Source organism: Accipiter gentilis, chromosome 5, assembly GCF_929443795.1.
Source record: "Accipiter gentilis chromosome 5, bAccGen1.1, whole genome shotgun sequence".
NCBI lineage: Eukaryota > Metazoa > Chordata > Aves > Accipitriformes > Accipitridae > Astur > Astur gentilis.
The window spans coordinates 19,624,648-19,651,743 of record NC_064884.1 but is presented as its reverse complement, the minus strand read 5'-3'; the positions used below and the strand labels follow the sequence as shown (position 1 = coordinate 19,651,743).

Here is a 27,096-nt window from a genome sequence, read left to right as displayed (position 1 = left end):
GGCGGCCGGCGCTGACGGTTTCCGGCGTGCGCGCGCGGCGGGCGGCAGGGCGGGCGCGCGGGCGGGGGGGCCCGGCGGCGGCGGTTGGGGCGGCGGCGGCCGGGTTGGCGGCGGCCGGGTTTGTGTCTGTGTCGGTGCGGGGACAGCGGCGCGCAGGGATGGACACTCTGGGCAGGAAGGTGGTGGTGTGCGACAACGGCACCGGGGTGAGTCGCTCCGAATCCCGGGACCCGCCCTGCCGCCGGGCCGGGCCGGGCCGGGGGGGGGAAGGGGAAGCAGGGCGACTCCCCCCCCGCCCGCCCCGGCCCGGCTTCCTGCCGGCACACCCGCGGGCCGCGCCCGGCCTTGCCGCCGCCACCGGGCCCGGCCGCCCCCAACCTCGCCTCGCTCCTAGGCGCTGCCCGGGGCCGGCGAGGGCCGCGCCGCCCTCCGCCAGCCCCAGCCCGCGGGCAGCCGCCGCAGCGCGGGAGGTCGGTGTGGGCCCGCGGAATGAATGGGCGGGGGGAGCGCGGCGAGGAAAAACGGCGGTCCCGGGGGTTTGCCGGTTGTGCGCCTGTTTCTAAACCGGCAGAGCAAAATCTACCAGCCGGGGGGGTGTCTGCGGTGCTGTGTCTGGTGGGCGGGTATTGTGTTATGCCCCCCCCCCCGCCCCCCGCCGGCATTTTGCCGTTTTACCGTGAATATCTTAGTTCTCTACGAAACCTGAGCAAGTCTCTCTGTAGCAACGAGCGTTTAACAGAAAATACCGATTTTTTTAAAAAAATTCTGAATGAGCGCATTATACGTTGACCAACCAGGGATGTGTCCTCTGTATGCAGGATTATTCGTTCTAGGGAAATGTTCGGTGGGTTTGTTTTGTTTTGTTTTTCTTTTGCGGCTGCTGGCCAAAATGGAGCATCATCCTTTCGTTAATACTTTCCCGATCTGCAACATACTCAAAATTGGCATTTTTTTAATCAAGAGAGCCCCAAAGGTTTTCTCTGCTTCCTTTCACCTTCTCCGCCCCCCGCCCCCCCGTGTGTGTGTGGGCAGGCACCCGCTAGAAATCCGTCCTTTTGTCAGTGGTACGCAGGCTTTGAGGCGCTTCGACAGGAAGTGAAAAAGATACCATTTTAAAGCAAAAAAGATAAGATGCTGTAGGTGGATATTCCCCCTCATGATTTTGTTCAGCGATCTAGGGTTTCCCCCAGTAAAGAAGTAATATGTGGGGAGTTAACAGAGCTGACAGCATGTAAAGATCTCTTGAATGGCAAAAAAAAAAAAAAAAAGGAAGTGTGGGGTTTTTTAGAAACACTTGAAATAAAGAAGATTTTTTTTTTTTTTTTTTTTTTTTTAAAGCCAAGGAGGGTATAGTTGAGATAAAGGATGTCACTGTTAGAGATTCAACATCCTGAATTAGAAGGATTTCCAATTAGCATCTGAAATGATTAGAAGTGCTTCAGGAAAAACAACATCATATTTGACAGTTCTGGGGTTTGACAGTTCTGATCTCATTTCTCCTCCTCTAGCAAAAATTATCTTTAATAGGGCTGGGGTCTGGAGCCTTTGGGCACTTTTTATGCTATCATTTAGAAAAAAAGAAAGAAAAAAGAATGCATTTATCATTTTCTTACAAAAGGATGTGGAAGCTTTTTTGTAGTTTGTGTTGGGTTTTTTTGGTTGTTTGGGGTTTTTTTTCATTGTTTAATACTCTTATTGTCAGGCCCATATAAAAAAAAAATCGAGGTTCATCCATTAGTGTGGTCCTTCACATAGCAATAAATCATTGAGTTGTAAAATGTTTAGTATATCAGTAGTGATGGCAGTGTTGTGCTTTGGCTGGTGTCAGTAAGGTGTGAGGCATGGGGTAGAAGCCATTGTTTTTACCCAATTTTCCATGCTGTGTTTGCAACACAGATTTTGTGCAGTGTAACATCTCTGTGTGTGCTTTTCAATTGAGAGACATCTTGGGATGATATGTTGTTTTTTTTTTCCTCTGTGAGTTGTACCAGCAGGATATAAATAACTATAATTGTGGAAGGTGCCTTTATAGTGCCACTGCGGTGCCAAGGGAAGGGGCCTGTGTTACTTTAGCTTGTGTTGCTTTGGGTTGTGTTCAGCCTCTAAGCAGACCAACATACATATGGAAGTACCTTGGCCACAGAGTTTACTGTGTGGGAGAGCAGAGTATCAAGAAATAATTTTTAAATTAGTAAACTCAAAGTATTTATATTGAATTGGGATAATGAAAGTTGAAGAAAACTCCACTCAGTAAATCTTTCAAGCCTCAGCTGCGTGTTCAGATTATCAAGTAGTCCTATATTGTCAAACCAGTATTTTTATAATAATATTTTTTCTTTATGACAAAGAAGAGATGCTTTATGTCAGAGTGATTTTTGATACACTGTGATATGTCATACTTAAAACCACAATTGAAAGTAAGTCTCTTGCCAGTGCCAGAAATATTACATAAAAATGGAGAATATCTTTAGAAAAATCAGATGCGATTTTAACTTTAGGCTTGTCTTTGAAATTTACTGTTCTTGTTATGCTGCAATAGGACTTAGAATGTATCTGGCTGCAACCACTCTTTGAGGAAGAGGTGACTAGAAGGAAGTTCTTGCAACATGTAATGTAGGAGAGAGGCAGGCAATGGCACCTCAAAGGTCTAAAGCATTAGCGATGGATGTTCTTATTGGTATAGGACAAATGGTAAGTTACTTAGCGGCCTGCAAAATTTCTCTAACTGTGTTTAGGGTTTTTGTTTGAGAGTTGCATCAATGGAAAGAATCAAGCACAGAGACCTGATAAGAATATTAGTATTCATTTTAAAACTTGTCACATGACCTGTTTGTGAGCTTCCTCATTCTTTTTGTTTGAAAGAATACTTATACATACAACTTCTTACTATTTGATGACTCAGTAGGAAGTGAAAGAGTCGGTATAAACCACAGTGAAATGGAGAAGAAACTATATATGGTAAAACTTCTTACATACAAGGTCTTGCACACAGGCAAGCTAAGTAGCTATTCTTAAAACATTCTCAATGTATAGCAAATGCATGCAAAAATGAATGATGATGAATTTTGTCTTCCGTACAGAGATGCGTAAATTCATTGGGTGTTGGTGGTTTTGTTCAAGGCATGGTGTGTACTAAGCATTGTACTGAAATTATATGATAATTGTTCCAAGGGGGTGCACAATAGGAGATGGAAGAGAAACAAGCATGCTATACTTAAATTTTACTAGAGAATTTCAAACTGAGAGTGGCAGGGAGAGTAAGTATTTAATGTCTGGCACTAGAAAAGAGAAGCTGATTAAGTTCCAGACTACTGCAGTTCATAACACTTAATTGAACATTTTGGAGGATCTCCTGTAAGGGGTAGGAAGAAGAAGTATCTTATGTTCTTTGTACCCATTCAAAATCTAAAACTGTCCAGGATCTGTTGTTATATCTGTGTTTCTTAGGTGCATTTACCTGTTGGTAGTTTTACTGAGTCTCGTTCTTCATCCATAATATCCAATGTTATGTCATCACAAACCTACTGAACCAGCTGAATATTCAGTATCATGTCAGGGAGAATACTACAGTGGGGATGCCCTCGCTGATGGGGAAGCTGACGTGCAAGGCTGACTTGTTCTCATCTTCACCAAATATTCATGTAGCCTGGAGGGGGAAATTTCAAATTTGAAGGGGAAGAGACAGTTAAAATTCCGCCCCTTCTATCTACTGCTGAGTTTATCAAACTTTGTAAAAATGTCATTTTTTAAGGTGCTCTGTTGTGGCCTGAAAGAGGTAGGGAACAGACCACGAATGTCCAAGTTTAATCTTGCTCATTGCAGTTCACATGGATTAAGTCTGGTTTTGATTGTTTTAGGCTGGTTGGAGAAACGACAGTCTGCTTTTAAAATCTAGGATTTATTAATTGCCAACGTTGTTAACTACTTGGGAAGGTGTGCCAAGGTCTTAACACAGAAAGGGGCTGGAAGTTACTATTACAGTTCAAATAGTAAGAACTTAGAATAGTGTTTTTGTAGGTTGGCATTTTCTAGGTCAGCGTAGTTGTATATTTTGAGAGGTATTTTTAAGGTTGGCCAAGAGGCCTGCACTGATTTTGTGCAGTAGTCATTTTGGTCACCTGTCTCAGTGGTTGCCCTATAAATCTCGGGGTTTATTTGTCTAGTCGGCAGGCTTTAGAAGTGTGGGTAGCGGAGCTTCGTGAGGGGTGCTCCAGTAGCTTGAGTTGTAAAGACTCATTCAGGTGTTACTGGTCCTGTTACTTCTCTTGACCAACACGGTGATGACTGGTAGGGAAGTTGCTTCATGCTGGGGGAACGAAAAGGAGGAAAAGCTGCAAGCAAATATATGGGTGTAAAGGTGCATGGGCTACCTGGAGGTGCTTATAGTTGTACTCGGAACAATTTATGAAACCCTAAGCTGGAGGATGGGATTGTATGGGCTGTTTTATAGAACTTCCTTCCAGCTTGACCAGGTCCTGCACAATGAAATTTATAACAAGCATACCTAAACACTTGTCATTGCAACAAAAATTGTGTGATTGTCCTGAATGCAGTAATTTGCCAAGTCTGAAAGGGAGCTTATTTTTTTAAAAAAATTGGACACCATTATTTGGACTCAGCTCAGTCCTTCAAAATGTCTCATGTTTCCTCTGGTATCAAACTTCTTGTAAAGTCTTCTGGTGTATTCAGGTAGTGTGATCCAGAAATGCTTGTGGCTACTCTGCTTTCGCATAGCAGCACTGCGTTCTTGAATACATAGATAAGATCTGGGTACGTCCTAGGTAATTCTGGCCTTAATACAAGCAAAAGAGTTGGTAAGTACTTGCCTGTTCAGAAAACATGGATTGAAGTAGAATAAGTGAAGTATACACAGTGTCATTCCTCAGGTATTCCAAACAGCTGTGCCTTTGGAGACAGCAAGCATTGAATGAGTGAAAGAAATTAGGGTCACAAAAAGAATTCCCTTCCTCCCTGTATTAGCCCAACTTTAGTTAAAATATCTCTTGGCTTTTCCTGTAACTGGCTTTATAAATTTCTTTCCAAAACAGGTGCCCTTTTTACTGCAGTAAGGCGAATAATTTAGATCAACAGAAAGTGACTTTTCATGCTACTGTTAGTGTAATGGCAGAATTGCCCTCAGCTGCAATTAGCTGTACTCTTTTCTGTGATAATTGTTTCAGTGGCAGTCTTCAGACCTCACTTCAGAAAATGTTTGTGAATGTTTTGGAAATTCTAGCAGATGGCTTTTAATACAATCTGAAATGGATAATTACATTTTGGGGCAGGGTCCCAAGGAGGCTGTGAATTGTCTGTCCTTGGAGGCTTCCAACACCTAACTGGTCAAAGCCCTAAGCAACCTGGTCTGAATTCAGTGTTGACTGCTTTGAGCCCAAGGTTGGACGAGATGGCTCCTGAGGTTCCCTCCAACCTGAACGATCACGTGATGCTGTGTTACTGCTGTTGCGGTTGAATAATTTTGCAGGTGAACATGCGTAATGTTTAGTTTGGGACTGCAGGATTTTGTTCTGGCATGCTGATACAGCACAGTACTCAAAGTATGCATCAAAAAGAGAAGCCTGCTCTATATGAACTGCAGGCTGAACATCAGAGTATGCTATATGAACATCAGAGTAGGATAGCCAAAGAGCATAATTTGCTGATCCCCTTTAGCTAAAATTGTATCTTCTTGCTGGCACATTTAAAGCTCTTGTCACTAGAGGAAGCTCAGTTGTAAAACTTTGTATGTACTTTTTTATGCTCAGTTATTCCCCACTGTTTTCATAGTGTATATGCTATATTGGGACCCAGTGATACAAAGCTTCCTTTTGTACATATCTTGGGTAACAAATGCTCTTTCAGAGTATCCTGTTTGGTCTGAACTACCATCAGCTGAGGTTTTGGTGGTGCTGTTGGTTTTAGAAGTGCTTACTGCAAACCCCTACCTTTATCCTTAAAAGAAACCCTGAAAATTATGAAACACTGAGAAATCCGTCTGAATTGCAGACTATCTGCTAGTTCACTGTTAAACACTTTTTGTAACAGCATTACACCTGAATTCACAAGGGTTTGTTTTTTTTCTGGTGTGTAATTTGCTATGCTACTGTGTGCTTTATTTGGAGAGGGTACTCATTATAAGGTGATCCATTACAAATGATGGTTGTTAGAGAACTTTTTAATAGAGTGGCAGGAAATCCAAATTCAAACAGTGGACTCTTTTACACCTCTCAACATACTTAGTCATTTTAATACTGTTTCTCAAATAATCTGACAGTCTAGATTCAGAAAACATTCTGTAAAATACTTTAATTCAGTTTTACAGTTCTACACATCATCTGAAATGTGCAAAATTTATTTGAAAGTATAAATCTAATTGGTTTCCAGTGGGACACGTGCTCTTAAACTTGGGCTTTTAATTTTTTACCTCAAACCAGGTTTCTGTTGGCAAACAAAAGTAATGCATGTTCTGATAAAATTATTTATTTCTTTTCAGTTTGTGAAATGTGGCTATGCAGGCTCAAATTTTCCAGAGCACATTTTTCCAGCTTTGGTTGGAAGACCCATTATAAGATCAACTGCTAAAGTGGGAAACATTGAAATCAAGGTAATTTTTTTCATTATTATTCCTTTCTGACACATAAAAATATTTAGGGCAGCTTTTGACTTATGTAATGTTTGGAAATGCCTTTCCCTTAATTCTCCTTTATGCTGTTTCACTATCTCTTGATTAATTTCTGTATTGGCCTGTCACAAACTACAAAGTTATTAAGAGGGTAGTCTAAAGGACTAGAGGCCTTCAGATAGTACACCTGAGGAGGCAGCAGGTAGGGTTCAGGTGGTTCTGGGCAAAAAGGGGCTTCAGATGCCAATATGTAAATGATGTCAAGATTAGAAGGCAGAAATCAGACCAGAAGGGGTTGATGTTTGTCACCAAGCTGTACTGTGAGATTCTGAGACAATGCTGAAGAACTGCTGGAGCTTCCAGGTCTTTCTGTTCTGTTTGCTTTCTGCTCACAGTTGATCATCTGTGATCTTGTGCCAGACTTTTAACCTTGGATGTGTTTGCATTTCATTGTTTATATTGTTTTTATTTTCTTTTCTTTTTGCTGTTGATAGATGTAAGTACTCCACACCAGTTAGAGATGGGGAGGCTGTGTTCAGGCCACTTTGTCTTGGGATGTTATTCCAAGCTTGGAATGGAGTGACACACAACTGTTTGAGAATCTTTTTCTGAAGTCTGGGGAGCTATCATTTCTCCCTTTATTTTGTAATTACAGAGTAATGCTTCAAATGTTAGTAGTTGCTTCTGCAATACAGGCTTCAGTAAATGTCTTGGCCCTGCTGTGGTTACATCCTCCTTTCTTGCTTCTCGCCATGCATTCTTACCTTGTGCTGGTTGTACTGCTTGTGCAGTCGTGTGGTGAGGCACTTTTAGTGAGCTGATCGAACTGAAAAAGAGTGATTTCTTTGTCAGGTAAAGTTTTGACTATGTAACTAGATAGTTGTGCAAGCTCCAGTTTGAGAGCAAGGCAGAAGCAGGAACTAGAGGGAGAAGCAGGAGGCAATGCAGAACTGTAGAAGCCCTCACTTGGGCCAGTGAAGGTCAAGTAGAACCACACATGTACAGGCTTTCAATTTTGCTTTCCCTGTTGCTTCTGAGCAGCAGCTTAGTAAAAGGAAAAAAAAAAAAAAATATCTGCCCAATCTTGTTCCTTATTTTCAGAACCCTATGGGTGACAAGGAGAACTTAAATTATCTGATTTCTGCTGTTGGCCTGTTAAAAGTTAGTCACATCAGCAGAAGGCCGTACTAGGACGTCAAGAGGATCAAAGACATCAGACCTTTCTGAAATGCTTTGTGGGCTTTTTTGTTGGTTTTTTTTGGTTTTTAAATACTGCAATACCACTTACCTTGTGTCAGCTAGGACAATTTGGTCGAAAGGATGGAGATATTTCCCTTTCACAGTAGGCAGGAGGTTTTGTAAGAAGAGGGAAAATGTCTTCCTTTCTCTTGCAAGACTTGGAGAGGTGTTTCTTTGGATATCTACTTGAGCTTAATGTGAAAATTTCTTTAAGGAGGTCCTCGTAAAGTTTTATGAAAGTTATGCAGTGATTTACAAGTCTTAAGTCCAAGAAAAATTCTCTTGCATGAAATCTCATTGTTGAAGTCCTGTTTTCTTTCCAGCTGATCTGATACAGCCTGTCCTGCCAGTTTTTGATCCTCTGATTATCTGATAACTTAGTTTAACGTCATTACAGATGACAGTGTGGAATTGGAAAGATGGGAGGTAAAGTCAGTGGTTGCTATGAAATCAGTGCTAAAGAACCAGCAGACTATATATAATTTTGCATGCATTGCCCATCTTCTGCTTGAGCATAGATCACATGGGTGTATTTCTGAGTGTAAACTGTGTCTAGATTCTTCCTAGAAGTTTTACAGCATCTGCCTGTAATAGCTTAGAAATCCCAGCCACAGGTAATTTGGGTATCCCAGTAGGATAATAAAATAGGAAGGCTTGTTAAGTGTGAGTGCTGTTTTTCTTTGTGAGATTCTTGCAGATTTCCTAAAAAAATGTATTTTAGCAGGTGAGTTTTATGCCAAAATTTAATTCTAGCCATTCACTACAAGTTCTTACGGGATGAGTTTAAAATTGACTAAAGGAAGCTGGCAAGAAGATTATCAGTTTAACTTTTCAAAACTATTCAGAAAAGCTGTCATTTCTGTGAACTTCAGAAACTCTGTGAAGAGTCTGGAAGTTGATAAAACAGTGGTTATCATCCATCTATTGAGTTACCAATTTCAAGTTGCTTTGTCCATGTTTTCCTTCTCGATTGTCATTTCAGGCAGCAGTGGGGATATAGTTTTTTCCTCTTACTTAGAGTCCCCAGTTCAGGACATAAACACAAAAGTTCAGTTATTACTGGGATTATTTTGCTTAAAATTGCAACCTTAAAACTCTAAAACTAGAAGCATAGAAGGCAGGACAGATAAGTAGCTTTGACTATTTGAAACAATCAGGATTTGGGGGCAGATCAGACCCAGCAAGTGACCTGCTGAGCCATAGTTCATGTCCTACAGTTCTGCTCAGTTTCTGCCAAAGACAACCTGGAGAAGGTCATTCTCTGGATATGAAGTGAGGAAAGGCCATGCTCTGACCAGCCTCTATGGTACTGCCTGTGCAAAGGCACTTTCCTTTGACACAACTTGCAGAATAAGTAGATTTGCCTTAATGGTGCTGATAGTTATCCTATGGCTTTTGACAGCTTAAGTGACTCAAAGTGAATTTAATCAAAGGAGGAAAAATCTCAATAATCATGGAAATGGCTTTAGTATGACTTTGGACAATGTTTGTGCACCTACACTTCAAATATCTCATAGTGCTTCCTGGCTGCTTTAATTATCTTCTACCTCCATAGCTTGTTATAGTGAAAGAGCTTTGAGACACTGCTCTTAATACTGCACTTCATGATTGCTTATTTCCATTCTGAGAGTAGATGCCATAATTTAAGTAAACATCTCTTACCTGATTCTTTTGGGGTATTTGTTCCATGATATATGAACAGATTAGCCTGCTTATAGGTTATATGTTTTATGTTATAGTTTTCAGTTCTTGGGTATTTAAAGCAGAATTTTTAAAGCAAAATTTGAATTTAGCATTTGTCAGGAGCTAGTTATGGTCAAGTACTTTGTGCAGAGTCTTGTCTAGTTCAGATAAATGCCTTGCCCGGGGTAAAACTCCTGTGTTATGGAATATTTATGCACAGAATCCTATTTATGAGAAATAGGCAGATATACTGATCTTGTTTGCAACGTAAGATGCATAAACATGACATGCCACTGATATGTAGCAATAGCTTTCTTTAGAGACACTTTAATCTGAGATCCTGAGAATGTTAGTTTGGCCCTAACTAAACTAACTCAGATCATTTCCTGCTGTACATGCATCTCTTTTCAGCCTATTTCTACTGTATACTTAAAATAATTTGAGAATTTCATTTAGGCCTTTTCTGACTTTCTTGCTTCTACCTTCTTTCTTCACCTTTCTTGACCTGTTGAAGTAGAATAACAAAAAGATGGTAAGTGAGGTGCCCCTGTGCTTTTTGTTTACCATTTTTGCTTGATGGGACCTAGTAGCTGTTATGTTATTTTTTGATGCTATTCATTGTTTTGTCTTGTCCTACATTTTACATTTGAATACATACTTATTTTGGACGTTGTTCATTGCTTTGGTTTACTAGCAACTAATTCATGAGAATATTTTATGTATTGCTTCTAAATGCTACATAACCTGTAGTTTTGCAAGATATAAGAATAACTCTTAAAGAGCAACATGAGCTCAGCATCTTTAACAGTAGAAATTGCTATATTTAACATTACAAACCAAGAGCTTGAAAAAACTTTCAGATTTCAGTTAGACAAATGTTACTGAGTACCAAAGCGGTGGAAACATTGAATATCATGATACGGGTTCCTCTCTGCAAATTCAGTTGTGCTGTCCTTCTTCCTCTTCACCTACCAAGTACACATGTTTGTTAGTGTGCTCTTGAGACCAATTGTTCTGCCCTTTAACTTTGTTTTAAAAGGATGTGAAAGTTTTGCACAACTTTCATTGAACATTTGAATAGCAGCTTTTCCTGGGCTATGTCCTATTTGACAGCATAGAGCCTCAAAGAACAATGCACAAAAAAGGCTTCTGGTTCTTCTAACTGGTGGAGTTTCTGTCGTCTTAAATTCTCAGGAATAATGTGGCTGCATGGTGGAGTTTTCATAGTATGGTTTCGCTAGAGTACTTTTGATTTAAAATGTTAGTCTTGACTTCTGTCTTCTGTACAGTGATCTACTGTGTAAGGGAAAACAAAATGCCTTTTCAGGGAGAGGGGTTGGAAGAGGGATGGTTTGATTTAAACTATTTTCAGTTGACTTCCTTTTTATATAGTCAACAGTAATTGTTTAGATTACTTCTTAAAAAAGGCATTATAAACTGGATGCTAGTTTTTTTCGTTGTGCGTCTCTTTTCCATAGCATTAAATAGTAGGTTGAGTAACCCTCAGTTTGAAGTTTTCTGTGCCACAGTAACCACAAACTGCGGTGTCATATTTTTATATGAAGCAGCTGGGTTTTTGCAATGAAATGACTGTAATATTAATATGGAAACAGTGCTATTGATACCTATAAATATGTTTTTACAGCCTAAATATGAGCAAGTCAGCTGAGGCTTCTTTAGAAAAGTATGGGATGTAATAAGGAGCAAAGCTAACATGTTACTGTGCATACTTCCTCTGGGAAATACGTGGGAAAGGAGAAGATATGATGCTACTAATTTGAATATGCAATGTTTGCATAACTAACTTTAATAAACAGATTGCTTAATCAGTGTGAAATGACTATACAAACTATGCATTAGTTGGTTGTATTTGTGTAAGAATGCATTGCTGGGGTTTTTGGCTTGGGACTTCTGGCATGAAACAGACGAGGGTATATTTTATATTTAGATCTGTCTCTTCACACCCTACTGACATAGGCAGTATGTAAACCATTGTTTCTTTTAATGTCTAGTGTGGAACTTCTAATCTCTTACTTGCTTTTGCTACTGTTCAGTATGCTTATTCACCACTCATTATTCCTGTTTTGGTATTGTGCACAGAAATTTGCAACATGCATGGAAAAATAATTCTGCCAATCCCACCTACTACCCTTATGTGCTATTTTGCATCTTGGCCTTTTGAAATTAGTATTAAATAAAAGAATTTTGGAGGTCTCGGTGAAGAAATGTCTGTACTTATAAAGGTCTTCATGGTATCTAGCTGTAGCAGGGTTTATTGGTTTATTTAAGGTTAATTGGAGGATGGAATTAACAAAATTTATTTTGGAAAAGGTTTGGGATGGGTAGCAATCAAATTTAAATACTACATGAAATATGTTCTACTTTTCTCCTAAGTACCTGAAAATGATTCTAAAATGTGGGCATTGTTTAAGAACAGAGTTGGACACAAGCTGGAGCAGTTTGCTGTCATTATTGAGGATTTTGGTGTTTGGAAAACTTTGCAAGCACTGATGTGTTTCTATATTAAAATTTTACAGGATCTCATGGTTGGTGATGAAGCAAGTGAATTACGCTCAATGCTGGAAGTGAATTATCCAATGGAGAATGGCATAGTTCGGAACTGGGATGATATGAAGCACCTCTGGGATTACACATTTGGACCAGAGAAACTTAATATTGACACAAAAAATTGTAAAATACTACTCACAGAACCTCCCATGAATCCAACTAAAAATAGGGAGAAGATCGTGGAGGTATGTCTGTCTAGTAGAAACTGATATATGCTGTCATTGAAGCATTGCTAAGAGATTTTAACTTCTTGGAACATGGTAGCTGAGGCAAAGCAGCACTCCTGTTTTCTAACCAAAACTCGTCTTCAGCCATAGTCATGAAGGCTACTGTGGTTAAATTCAAACAAGCTGATCTCATTCAAAAGCTATAAGCAGGCTTCTTGTCTCAAGCCATATCCCCAGTAAGACACAGAACTGGAAATGTATGTTTATCTTCATGTATCTAAGATATATTGATTACTAGCTATTGGATGAATGTTAATTACTTTAAATGACTTGGACTTCTGTAAGCCAGTAATGCTTCAGAGGAGATTGAGGCTTGAGCAAGATGATGCTTACCAGATGGAGCACTGTTATTGGAGGTAGCTGAGACAAAGGTGTGATGACAACCAATTCACTAATCTTTGATTAATGATAGGGATTATCAATGAAAGCCTTCTAAGAAGGAAAGCCTGGTTCTTGGATCCTTGATCTTACAGTGCTGCCCTGGGCGACCTAAGCTCTGTCTGAACCTTGCATTAATGTAGGTTGTCAGATATATTTTGTTTAGCTTGAACTACGTGACAGACTCAGTTTTGAAGAGCAGTAATGTTTGACGTGAACAAAAAGTTTAGTTTCCTGTTTTGTTTTTCTTCTCAAGCATTATAGGTATTTTCAATTATTGTAAGTATTCAGTGTAACAAAAATGTAATTAAAAAAATGTGTAGTTAGAGTAGCCGACAGGGCAGGAAAAATGGGTTCTAAGTCTGAAACCATATCCATTTATCAGAACTTTGAATATGAAAGCTTGTGTATATTTTTTTCCCCAAAAAATTTGTTGTTTAGTCTAGTATGAATTTATCATTAGCTGCTGACCTTTCCTTTAAAATACTTTCTTTGTCGCAGCTACAGTAGTGTTTTCTGCAATGTGGCAGTGAATCTGTTTGTGCTTATTTTTCTTTCAGTGACTTGGGAGCAAATGTAGTGAAGTTGGAAAAACTTAAGTGAAAAAAATCAAACTGTACGATCTAAATTCAGCATTTCTTAGAAATTGTGGACATTAGGGACCTATTACCTAAGTATTATGCAATGCAACATTAGTAATACAGTCTATTGTATATCAGTCAGCTGTGGTGTGATAGACACTATTCTGGGTGGCCTCCATGTAGCAAGAATAGTTGAATTTCCTGTTCAGGCTTCTTTGCCTTTCAGCTGTCTACAATAGTATTCTTGTTTCTGTTTTCCTGCTAAACACAAAAGGCTAGGTTTTAGTTCTTCTCAGACTGAGAAATTTTATACCATAAATTGAAAAGTCTTGTATGGCTTCTGAAGTCTGATAAAATATTTGCAATGCTCCATTTGCACTTTTTTTTTTTAAACCACTCCAGAGATTGTAGATACTTAATCATGATCCAGAGGATTAGGAAGACCTAGAATCTTTTTTTGTAAATTTAAATTTGAGTTAAACTGAAGCTTATTGCTTCTATTAATATTTTGAATGGATCACAGTGTTATGAAGACTAGCAATGTCTACTTTTTAACTGCAACATGTTTATACTCTTTCCATTTTTGACATGGACTCCTACTTTTCAGGGAGGCTAGCCCAGTATGAAGCAGAGGACTGAATTAAGATTTATTTTTTTCTAAAGCTTGTAGTAAACATAATAATGTCTCCACATTTTGTGGTACAGTGCAGTATCATTTAAAAATAAAAGCTTAGTCATCTGGACCATATCAAGATGATAGATAATTATATATGCTGTACTTCATTCTAGTAATTGTCTCTCCTCACCCCATTGCCCCATCAAACTCAGCTATGTAGTAACAGCAGCAAGTGTTCAGTAGACAGCTATATTGTAAAATACGTATTTTAAAAGTGCTGTTTCTTTCTTAGCATGTACAAGACATTGGTTGCTCCTCAGCTTATAACTGAGTGTTTGCTGTTTGTCTCTATCTGCTGCATTCTTATTCTGTAGTACCCTCAGGAGCAGCTAAACTGTAATGGCATATGATGTAGCTGTAGAGATACTCTAGCACAGTCACTTCTAATCCCAACCTAGTATTCTTTATCTTTTTTTTCCCCCAATTTTTAATTCTTCCTTTCTATGCCCAATTAGAACATCACTTTGTAGGTAAACCAAAAGCTGTTGTCATGAGAAGGAAGAATCTTCTCGGGACAACATCTTGCTCAGTGTTTACACCTTAAGATTTGTTAACATATATGTCCCGTGTCAAGGCATTTTTCCTGTCAAATAGAACAGACCTAGATGTCTTGAAATAAAGAATAACCCCCCACCAAAGGCCTGCATGGAAGTTATAAAAGGGTTTTGCAGTGGCTTCTAGGGTTTAGTATAACATGCGAAGGCAGTAACTAATGCCATTTGAATATTCATTTTGTTGTATGAAGCTAAAAATTTAGATTTTTCTTAAATTAGTTTTTCATTTTGTAAGCACTGAGATTGTTTGAAAGACTCCTCAATTGGAATAGTGCTGGTTTTAGATAATGACTACTCAAATGGGATCTCTTTTTGAGTTGCTGCCCTTTCAACTGTTCCTTTTCTGGCAGACACTTCTGCTTCTTGTTTCTGGAGGTATTGCGTACGTGATAAATTTTGGTCAGTACGGAAGTTACTAGCCAGCCTTGAAATGTCTTGCTCATGCTTAGCCCGTGCATCTGACCACTGTATTAAATTTCCTTTTATAATACCCAGTTCACACTGGGGGTTTATAAAAACCCAAAGCGTGATGTTCTCATGGCAGGGTGCTGTGCAGCTCCTCCTCTGTGTTCCTTTCTGCTTGACTTCTGCTATGCTGCATGCTTACAGCAAATATCCCGGGAAAGGTGGCATCAGTCTTCCCAGGGGTTTTGCAGTGTGCTTGATACAGCTATGAAATAATTAACTGGACTTTGCAAGGATCGGGTTTTTTATATGGGCCAGCCATTTAAAAGCACGGTATTGTAACCGAGGAGGTTCTTTAAATAGTTCTGAATTCTAAAATTGTCAGACATCAGCTTTTTTCCTTTAAAAATATTCAGCTATCTTTTACTTGAGCTGTGGGAGTACTTAGGATTTAATCAGCTTCTAATCGTAGAAATTGCAGAAGTGCTCAGGAGGCTGCAGAATAGCAAAAGCAAAACTTCTGTATGTGCTGGAATAATCGGAGTTCATCTGTTTTTCCTGGTAAAGCATTTTGAGGGGGAAAACTGCTGTATGGTATGATTTGTTTACTTGGCCTTTTTTGCATTTATAAAGAAGACAAGATCCTATAAACTCTACATCCTTTAATCTTAGACTCTGTTTCTTCAATGAAACTAGTTTAGTGGTTAGGGGAACCTAGTCCACAAGACAGGAGTTACTTTTCATGTTTCAGTAAGAGTTCTGCAAACCCATGGCTTTCTGTATGTAGCAACAGAGTTAGCCCTACCTGTGCTATTTCCGTTATAGTGGGTTTTGCACTAATTCTAGAAGTTTGTTATCACTTGTGCTTTAAAGAAGGGAAGAAGGTGGCCCAGATGCAGAGAACAACCTGTGACACCACACTGATTCTAGACCCATATGTGTAGGAGTGTTTGGTCTTTACTTGACATAGTCTGCAGTTGTGCAAAGTCTGTAGGTCTTGATATGAAGGAGAAAAAACCTCTGAACTTCATTAGATTTAGAGCATACACCTTTAACAAACATTTCATTCCCAAGTCACATTTCAGTAATGAAGTACTTGGCTGGTCTACAAGTACTGCCTCCCACTCATAAGCACTTTGGAAAACAGCTCTAGTAAAGCTGCAGAAATTGGTGTGTGGGTTTCTCGAAAGTATTCACTTTCGTTGCTAAACGGATGTGGAATATTTCATATGGCTCATCTTGTGTGAACAGGTAAGGTATAGAGCTAAATGTACTACTTACTGCCATAAAGCAAGTAGGGTTCAAATGTTTGTGTAGAATCTGTATGATGAAATTTCTTGGAAAGTGTCTTTTATTAGTAAAAATACAGAATTCTAGAAATACAGTTTTCAAGCATCTATGAAACTTCTTTTAAGTATTTGGCCTGTTTTTGGATGTTAATTTTTGCCTTCATCTTACAGGTTATGTTTGAGACGTACCAGTTTTCTGGGGTATATGTAGCCATTCAGGCTGTTCTTACTTTGTATGCTCAAGGTAGGCAAAGATAACTTAAAATCTGTGTAGTTTATAAATGCGTTGCTGAGCCAAAGTACTGATATGGTATTAATGGGTCTTGGGTTTAACTCAATGCTGTTGAAAGTAAGCTCAGTTCTGACTTACGGGCTTGCCTTTTGTTTTGAGGAACTATTGATAGGTACTGTTATTGGTGTTATTTTCATGAACCAACTGTGGAGATGTGCTTGTAAATGTGACAACCTGGTTTATCAAAACTGTCATTGTTTCAGGGTGTAGTCATTTAGCCTTTGGCATCAAGTCTTAATGACGTACTTTTGATTTTCTAATAAAGGAGAAATTTATTACCATAAGAGAATTTCAAGATGACTAAGTGACTTTTTTTTCCCCACCTGAAAATAGTGCAAAATGTTCATTCTTTTGCTGTAGATAAACTAGAATAAGTGATCCTCAGCCTGAGGAGAAAATTACAGCTTCACTGGATTTGGTAGAAATTCCAACATTGACTGCAATCCATCTAGGATTTTAAGAAGTTAAGCACATCAGGTCTAATGACATGACTCCTTACATCTGTTTAGTAGTGGCTTGGTGTATTTAGCTGACACATAGCAGGACATAAATATCCTTGTCCATTAACATGTCACCATAGTTTCTGTGTCCAAGAGCAAAAGTGATGGGATACTGGGAAGGTGGTATTGTTATGCAAGTCATTAAAACTAGTTGGACCAAAACCTCTTTTGCAGACCTGGATATTAATTTTGTTTGCTGCGATCTGTGCTATTACTCCCCCCCGCCCCCCCTTGTTTTTTCTTTGGTTTGATTCCTTGTAAGTATTTAATTGACTAACATATACAGTCTTAAATTCTGCTGTAATTGTATTTTATCATGTAGTGCTCAATTACTTTGTGAACAACAAAATGTGAAACAACTTAGAGCAGTCCACAGTGTTTCTATATAGTATCACCTAAAACAAAGTTGAAGACCTTCTAAGATATAAAAACCAAGTGGCACATAAATAGAGTATTTGCTTTTGAAAATAAAAGCCCTTTAAAACATCCTACTTATTTATATTACATTAAAGATTAAAGTAGTGGCTAACATTACATACAGTGCCTCATTTCAGTGCATCACATTTTGCTGCTGCTGTTAAAACTCTCTTAAGACTAATTGTTGCTTTTACCTGCAATTCTGTGTGCTCGTGTGCCTTTTAAAGGCAAAGGGGTTTATATATCAAAACTGAGTTTAATTAGGAAATTCTTCAGCAGTTCCTCACAACAGTCTTTTGGAGTTAGGTGTAGTCCCTTGTGACTGACTATTTCCTTCCTTACTGCGTGTGTCTGATTACAAACACAATGAGACTTGCATGGTGGTTATTCCAGTTCACTAATAAATCTGAAGATCTGATCGCACAGCTGAACCAAGGTGTGTTCTTTGGTTCATTCGAGACATAAACAGAAAGCAAACAAATTGGTTACAAAGCCTGAGCAAATCACAGTAGCCAAACAAATGCACCTTGCCATTACATATTAAATGTTCCTTCATTATTTTAAGGTCTCCCCTTAAAATATGTTTTCTTGCTTTAGGTAGCTTATGAGAAACTACAAAACTGTTTTCTAATCAACTTTCACCATTAATTGTGCTTCTTATTTATTTTGTTAGTGAAGTAAAGAAACTTCTGTTTGTACATGCCTAGGACATCTCAGTTTTGTACACCTTAGAATTTAATGGATTTACAGTAAACTTTTTTCGCCCGAGTTAATTTCTTGAGTCTATGAAAGTGGACCTTATTCAGCCTAATGCTATTTCTGTTGGGGAAAAATATTAGATGTGTGCTGTATAGTCCAAATATTCTCTACCTTATGACAGCATTGTTTTGTTTTTTGAATACCAGTCAAAATCAACAAGTCCTAGTAATTGTAACAAGGTGAACTTGTGGCCTGAATACCTCTAGGTTTCTTCATATTTGAGAAATTAATATAAGGTTGTGCATACACAGCTGAATCTGAGGAGGAGTTTGTGCCCCAACAAGCATTTAATGATCTTTAATGATAATACTCTCTTCAATTAGAGCACAATTTAAGATGTCAAAACACCAGATAAAATTGTGAATGGTAGAGTTATAAGCATCTAGGAAAAAGTAGAGGTAATCCTTAAAAAAAAAAAAAATGCATGAAAGCATTTGTTACTATGAAAAAATTAAGTTTAAAATCCAGCTGAATGGAAATAACTGAATTTTAAATTGTGACTACTTTTCCCAAAATGCTGACTAGGGAAACAGAGATTGTGTTAAGATTACAATGAAAAATGCTATCTTAACTCGCTGCTCTATTTATGAAGGTGCTAAGAAAAGTTGTACCTTTTTTTTTTTTCTCTTTCCCCCTCCTTCCCATTCTTTTAGGTTTGTTGACTGGTGTTGTTGTGGACTCTGGAGATGGTGTAACTCATATTTGCCCAGTTTATGAAGGTTTCTCTCTCCCTCATCTCACCAGACGGTTAGATATCGCTGGGAGGGATATCACTAGGTACCTCATCAAGGTAAACTGAAAAGTATTTTTAAGGTTGAGGCTGGTATCTGTGGTACATTGGTTCAAGTTAAAATCCCTTGATAGCAAGAAACGACTACATATTTTCCCTTTATTACTCATATGTTAATTACATAAAGAATTCCTGTATTGTCTGTATTACTTCAGTCTATACTTATGTTTCCTCATCTAAGTCACATGTGATATTATTGATGCTATTCAGAGACTTCACATTTTCTTAGTGGCAGTCTTGTAGGAAGGGATTTTGTTCCATATTTGGGAAGGAAAAACTCAAAAGTTGGCTTTCTTGATACATAAAATGAAAACAAGATTGTATTCTATCAGTTCTACTAATTTATTTTCAGGAAGACTTCTTACAGTGTGGAAAATAGCATAGTGATTATTTCCTGATTATTAAATAAGATAACATGTTTCATAGACTATTTGGCCAGTTTTCTAAATATAAGTAATATTCTGGATTGACAAATCTTATGGTTAAACTGGAATACTGGAGTGTTCTGAAGTGAAATCCTAAATATAAGAATTATTTTGGTTATCTCTCACTTGTCTTTGTAACAGTTACACGGAAAGTATACTGAATGTTGTAATGATAATGACGAAGAAAATTTCCCACATGGAGTAGTGCTGCTGCTATTCTACTTCTCTGGTAACAATGGATACACTGTGACAGATTTGACTTAATTTGCAGTTAAAAACCGGAGATGAACTTTTAAAGATAGGTGTTTGAATGTACCCATCTACTGATGAAGAGATCTGGACTGTTCCTTTAACTTACTGCTAACCTTGTATGTTCCCTCTAGCTCCTCTTACTGCGAGGGTATGCTTTCAACCATTCTGCTGATTTTGAGACTGTTCGCATGATCAAGGAAAAGCTGTGTTATGTGGGATACAACATTGAACAGGAGCAGAAACTGGCATTAGAGACCACAGTACTAGTTGAATCCTACACGGTGAGTGTTTTGAGACAGCTTTTCTTGTCCTAAACTTTATAGCGGTTTAAATTTGGGTAGCATTTAGCTTTATTATTCCTTCTAAATTTTTCTTGGCAGCAGCTCACTTCCCAGATATAGGAGTCTGTAGAATCAGATTACTTGGTTTTGTGAAAACTTGTAAAAGCTTTTTTTTCTTTTCAGATTTTCCATAAGATTTTGTACTCATTTTTGTCATTGTAGATCCTTGAAACTTGAATATTATAGTACAGGAACTTGTAGAGAAAGTGGACTTACTGTAGCATGTAACATTGTTCCAACTTCATCCATCTAGCAGTGACACGTATGAGACTGATATCTGGTGACAAGAATGGTAAACTTGCTCTTAGTGGAAACTTCCTGTGATCACACATGGAAGAAAAGAACTTGCAGGAAAGCATTACTATTGCTGTAAGATCATCTTTTAAATCGTTATTAGGAGTTGTATTGCAAGGAAATGTTTGGTATGTCAGTATTGATGTATCTGGTCCCTGATGTCTATAAGTGAATTGCATAATGGTTGGAGAATTTGTGCCTTCTGTCAGTAGTACTGAATGACTTCTTGCAGTGGTGACAATTATCAACAATTTCCTGTTATAAAACATTAGGGAACACTGTAGGTCATTTCCTCCTGATTTGTTTAGTATCCAAGCAGCTGAAAGTAGTCTTCTAAATGGTGTTTTTTCTTCACTAGCTCCCAGATGGCAGGATTATCAAAGTCGGTGGAGAACGGTTTGAGGCACCAGAGGCTCTCTTCCAGCCTCACTTAATCAATGTAGAGGGGGTTGGTGTGGCTGAATTGCTGTTTAACACCATCCAGGCTGCTGACATTGATACCAGGTAAGAGCAGAACACTTAAAATCCTCTCTCAGGGTGCAGGGATGATGCGAGAACTGCAATCACACAAAATACATCTTTTGCTTTAGACACTAATAAGTGCACTGCTGGGAGAGGGTGTATACTGGGAATGGGGCTCAGTCTGAGATCTTGAAGCTTAACAGGTTGTCTGGAAACTTGACTATTTTGGTATGAATAAGCAAGGATAAAATCTCAAAAGCACAATATTCCTTTTACTGCTGCTTTCTGGGATGCCTGGAAAAGCATGAGCAAGTCTGCCAAGCTCATGCAAAGTCTGTCTTTGTGTGGTGACCGGTTTTTAGATTTGTATTTACTCCCCTGTATGTACATGTACCTACTTCTACTATATGACACTAGAAAGACCTTTTTTTCTTTTTTTTTTTTTTTTTCAGGTCTGAATTCTACAAGCACATTGTGCTCTCTGGAGGGTCCACCATGTACCCCGGGCTGCCTTCGCGACTGGAGCGGGAACTTAAACAGCTCTACCTGGAACGAGTTCTGAAAGGAGATGTGGAAAAACTCTCGGTAGGTACCGAGTCGCTGCTTTATTTGTGTGGGGCTGAGGTTTATCCTGAATACCCACTAGAGGGAACCAAGTAGTCAGAAATGACAGAAGCTGCGAGTGGCCCTCCATGCAACTTGCAAAATTGCTGCCTCTTGGTTCTTCACATGACTGTTTCTTGTATAGGTGGCTTGTGTGTATATACTTGCAATAAAGCCACCTTCTAGTCCGTGCTAATAGCAAGTAATTTCTGAAGTCTTGGGCTAGTTTTGAATGTAAAATTGGCTGATAAATGCTAGGGCACAACTTGTAATGTAGGTTAAACAAAGCTAATGAGTTTTTTTTTAATCTGTGAAAGTTTTGGTTCATGCTATAAGTGAAATACTCAAAAGTAAGAGGCTAGAGTTCTCACACACCTTCAAGTGGAATAAATTACCCTTGTTCCTTGGTTACTGTGATAAGCAGACAACAGCCACACACATGTTACAGAGATAACACTGCATTGTAATGCTATCTGCTTTTCAAGGAGGAGATATTTACAGAGAAAACTCCTTTGAGTGGAGTTTGTAATGTTGAACTGAATAGAACTTCACTGGTTCTTAATAACCTGTTCTCTAAAGATCTTCTGCAGCCATATGGAATAGGAGTCAATTGTAGAGAACGTTTTAAGTCTAAGACAATATTTCACACATAGCTTTGACTGTACTCATTTTTGCTCTTGAAGTTAGAGCTTTAGCATTGAAGAATTTAAGGGAATATTAATTAGTTAAGCTGGTCTAGATTGTGTAAATTTAAAATCTGTTCCATTTGCCCTTCTGAAACTTGGTATAATTCTAAAATATTTTGTGATTTGATGATCTGGTAACTTCTGATAATTTTAGCCATTGAAGCTTAGGAAGTATTTTGCTCTTTACCGTGTTCATGAAATGCAAAAACACGGTCTTTAATTTTGTGTTCAGACTCCTGGGCTTTTTGTGGATAGACTGAAAGTATAATTTTGGGGAAAGTATCAATAGCTGCCTCTAATTTCCAGTGCAAAGTAGTTATTTTACTTTGGTTGCACAAGCTGGAAGCTCACGCAAAGTGCCCTATGCTAGCATTTCAGTTTTTTGGTTGCATTTTTCTCACTAAACAGTTTCCATTTCATTGTTCTGGTGGAAAGCACAATTTTATTTTGAAAGGCTTTGTTTCAAGAATCCTAGTAACAGTTTCTTTTATTTTTCTTAGAAATTTAAGATCCGAATTGAAGATCCACCTCGTCGAAAGCACATGGTGTTTTTGGGTGGCGCAGTGCTAGCAGACATCATGAAAGACAAAGACAACTTCTGGATGACCCGACAAGAATACCAAGAAAAGGGAGTGCGTGTGCTGGAGAAGCTTGGTGTGACTGTTCGATAAATCCCAAAGCTTGTTCCCATCACATGTCTAAAGCTTTTTTTCTTTCATTGCCAATCTCTGAACTCACTCAGCTACATGCTATGGAAAGGCCTGTCTGTGGCCTTTTGACCCAAAGGTCAGGTTTTGTTCTGGTTTCTTGGGGTAGCTTTTGTTAAATGTTTCTTAATGTGGCTAAATTTGACTATTAAATTTGACCACTTCCCTGCAAACAAAACAGAGCAAGAGCAGCCTGTCTACTTCATTGTTCCTTCCCAGTAGGCAATTGGGTAATTCTGGTAGGCTTTTTCTTCTGGGTTTATTGCTGTAGTACTGCTAGCTTTTGTCTCTAGTTCACAAGGGGTTGTGTGCCTTTTTTAGCATCAGAAAACCTTTAAACGGGAGTTTTTGCTATTGGATCATTGTGGTGGTTATCTTTGCATCTTTTTGCCTCTCTCTACATTAAGATTTTTTTTTTCTTTCCTGCAATTAGAAATTTTGATTAAACATTGTTAGAAACTAGTTTAACTAGCTGGAATGGCTTTAACACACTGTTTTGATGTAATGTAGTTCCATATGCACTGCTGCCTAAACTGGCTTCTGAGGTGGTTTATCCTTAAAGGTGGTGGTGGGGCTTTCATACTGCATTTCTCTAAGTGAGCATGTACACAGTTGCCACAAACGGAGAAACACCTGATATTCTGGCAAATGTAAATTTGTGGCCTTAGGTGTCTTTTTCTGGAGGGAGGAGACAGGTTTGAGCTGTGTTGCTTTTCTGTTAAGGGACAGCTGGGGGTCACTCTGACCAAAATTGCCTCTTTTTATAGCTAAATTTTGGTACCATTTGTTGTCTCAGCATAGGGAGCAAGAATGTTAAATTAGCTCTTCTGTAATTGTTAAGAAACTTAGATATGCTGAGACAGGAGCCTCTAAACTTCTGAAGACATTTAATACTTTCAGAAATGCTTGTGAAAACTGTAACTATAGATATTAAAAAAACCCCAAACTAAGACAAAAGTCTGTTTTAAGTGCTTGTATGTACATCAGAAGCACTTCTATTAAACTTTACAACTATATTAACGTAGTGCCAAGTACTTACTGCAAATGAATATTTCAATGACCAGTGTTTATTGCAGCAAGCAGATATTTATAAACAACCACTGGCAGTAGGTTATAAAGAATGACCTATATTTGTTCCAGTTAAAAATAACATTGGAATATGAGATGTTGGTTGGTAAATATCCACAATTAATTTTGTTCAGTCTTGATTTTTGATACTTAACGTGGGATGGGGAAGGAAGTGAAAACCAGTGATGGAAATGCTGTTTCCAGAAAGTACATTAAAGCTGAGTTGTTCTGAAAAATAGAAGTTGTCACTAGTAATTATCAGCAATCTTCTCTGAGTATAGTTGCCTGTATTTTCTCCTACTAGTGGACTGGTAACTACCTTTGCAATAAAATCTGCCTTACATAAATATGCAAGCAGTTTTTGCCATGATGAATGCCAGTTAGACTTAGTTCTACTTTGCTTTTCATAGAAATATTATATCACTTCTTACTGTTTTCCAAGCCTACCATAACATTTAAGCATAAGGAAGTTAAGGTCTGCTTTTGACTTCCAAACCTTGGAATGTATGAGATATGCTTTCATATACTTGCCATCTGTCTACATCTTTACATTAATAATTGACCCCAGGAACACGGAAATATTAACTCCCTTGGATTCTTAAAATTTGCTTTCTTTCTAAATCGAGCAGACAGCTTCCTTTTGGCTGAGTGAGCCAAACAGGCAGAAACTATGTCTGCATTTCTTTAACAGGACAGTCACTATAGTATTGCTAGTAATGACCATTTAATTATAGGTGGGCGGGTTTTTTTGCAGCTATATTTACTCTTAACTTGAACAATATGAATTTACAGGCATGCCGGTCATGCCTCGGTGCATGCACTTAAGCAGTTACTAGATTTTTGGGGACATGAATGTAAGGGGTACTCTGAATTCCTGTAGTCTTCTGAACGTTTAATACACAAGATTTAAAAATGCTGTGGGCTTGCTTTAGAGCTATGGTTTCTCATGTGACTGTCTCTGGGCTTTTCGGACAGTGTTGAGAATCATGGAAATAAACCAAAGAATGACTTAAAAACCTTTTTTGAATGACAATCTGTCATGTGATTATTCAAATCTAGACTTGACCCTGCAACCTCTTTTCTAAACCATCTTCTCCCCTGTTCATTGGCTTTGGTTAGGTATGTGCATATTTCAGTAAAAGTTTTGGAATTTGGCCCTTTCACTAGAAACCTTCACAGCACCATGAATATAAATGTCAGTTGATTGTGCAGAATCTTGGGTTTCCATGGAAACTGTGTATATATTAAAAAAAAAGGCAACTAGCATTTTAAATCACAGCTGATTGTGGATTCAGAAGAACGGATACGTAATCCAAATACTGAATGGGGTGTTCCAGTTGTGCTCTGTGTGGTTCTTCATGTGTGTGTTTGCACACATGAGAGTGTATGTGTGTGTTCTCTCAGCTGACAGCTTCAATATTGCTATGAAAGCAATCTGGTTTTACAGTTTCAGGGTTTTTTGTTTTGTTTTTTTTTTAAGACCAAGTAACTTGAGTTGTATTTGCAATACGCTTCAGCTCCTATAAAATTAGAATAGAAGATGCTGCATCAGTTGTAAGTTTTTTGGGAACACCCTATTTTTAATGTTAAGCTGCTTCAACCCCCCCCCCCCCCCAGTGCTCTAGGATGTTAACCGGTGTAACACAAATGGCTTTTTATACAGTTCTGAATAATGTTAACACACAACACTGGTTGAGACCATGAATGGAAATAAACATCTATTTAAATTGACAGGTCTTTTCAATACAATAATAAAATCAGATTTTTTTCAAAGTAGATTATGTTTGCTTTGTTTCCTTTGGGAAATCACAGTTCTGTCAGCTTTTCTCTAACTTCCATCACATGAAGTGCTTATTCTGAGGAAATCTGACATGACAAAATAACACATTCCCTATTGATTGCTATTGTAGAGTGAGAAAAGCACCCCTACTCCATTCTCTAGCCAAGACTCCCCTCCCTCCATCCTAGTTTCTTTAAAAAAAACAAAAAAAACCTTATCCTTGGACAGGACTGTTTTCTAGTTAAAGCTTTATGCTCAGTACTGCAAAACGGGAAGAGCCCTCAACTTGTATTGATTTCAGTATCCCTGGCTAAGCTCAGAAGCCACATAATGATGCTCTTGTTGAGGAAGAGTCTTGGCATTGTGGCCTCATGTGCTACTTCACCTGCATCCCTCATTTTAGCTGATAGAAGAACTGTATGAGGGGGCATTTAAAAGGATGCACTGATTTGCAGCAGTTCTTGCACCTGAAATTTTGTAATTCTCAACTTGCTGTGTGGATTAGTGGCTGACCCACTAATCATGATGTATTTATCTGGCTTTTGAAATGAGCTCAGCCAGCCTTTTCACCCCAGCTCATTGTACATGCTGTTCTGTGTGTATGTTCCCCAGGCATCATGTCCCCATGTCACTCTTTTCTCACAGTGAACCAGTATGTGCAGTTTGGGTGTATCTGTCTCAGTGGCTAGGTCAAATACATGCCATCTTAGATACAATACAGGTAGACAGGATTTTAATAGCAAAAAAAAAAAAGAAAAAAGTGCCCCCAAATCATTATTCCATCGCTATGTGTTCTTGGGGAAAAAATAAACAAATCAGGCTTTACCTCTGCTCAGTAATAATTCATGTTCCCCACTCCTCCCCTTTGGCTTGCTTTGCCTGACATGGCTTTTGTGTGGAAAGGACTAAACACAGCTCAGTTGACATTTGCTAGTCAACTTTTTCAACAGTGAATTCCTCCCTGCAGGCACTTACATCTATTTTCCACAAACAAGCTTCATTAGCTGTTTCAATAGTGTGAAAAATGAAGTTTTGGGGTTTTTGTTGTTTGTTTTGGTGTTTGGTTTTTTTAATCCAAATATATTTCTTCCTGTGTACTAGCAACCAGGAAAAAGGTGTTAGAAAAAATTGTTTTGGACCTTTCACCAAATATATTAAAATGTAAACTAAAATTTAGCTTTATTTGAACCTTGCCCTGTGCTACTTGTTCCTCTCTTATGGGTTGGTTTGTTTTCCTGGTGGTGTAAGTCACTAGCACTTTGCCATTATAGGCCTCAAGAAGAAAGAAAATCTATTCAGAGTAGGCTGCTAATTTTGCCTCTTGCCTTCACTGTATTACAACATTAAGATCAGCTTTAAGTAACATCCTCCAGGTAAATAGCTTACCTCTCTGTATCCTGTTGTTGCAGTCTGTTGTCCCAGCTAACAACTGCACAAAACCAGATTGTAGTGCACATCTGCTTATCACCCAGACAGCTGGAGAAGGGCTTCTTGCCTTCCT

General features: G+C 38.5%; 1 protein-coding gene across 1 annotated transcript; it reads left to right on the top strand.

Annotated features, from left to right (window-relative positions):
- Positions 1-66: 66 nt before the first annotated feature.
- On the top strand, positions 67-25,591 carry ACTR2 (actin related protein 2). The gene is made up of 9 exons (XM_049801004.1): positions 67-206; positions 6,491-6,601; positions 12,079-12,294; positions 16,391-16,463; positions 18,841-18,977; positions 19,786-19,935; positions 20,648-20,793; positions 21,204-21,336; positions 22,541-25,591. The coding sequence occupies exons 1-9, from the start codon at positions 159-161 to the stop codon at positions 22,709-22,711; spliced, it is 1,185 nt and encodes a 394-aa protein (XP_049656961.1). The 5' UTR covers positions 67-158; the 3' UTR covers positions 22,712-25,591.
- The last annotated feature ends 1,505 nt before the right edge of the window (positions 25,592-27,096 follow it).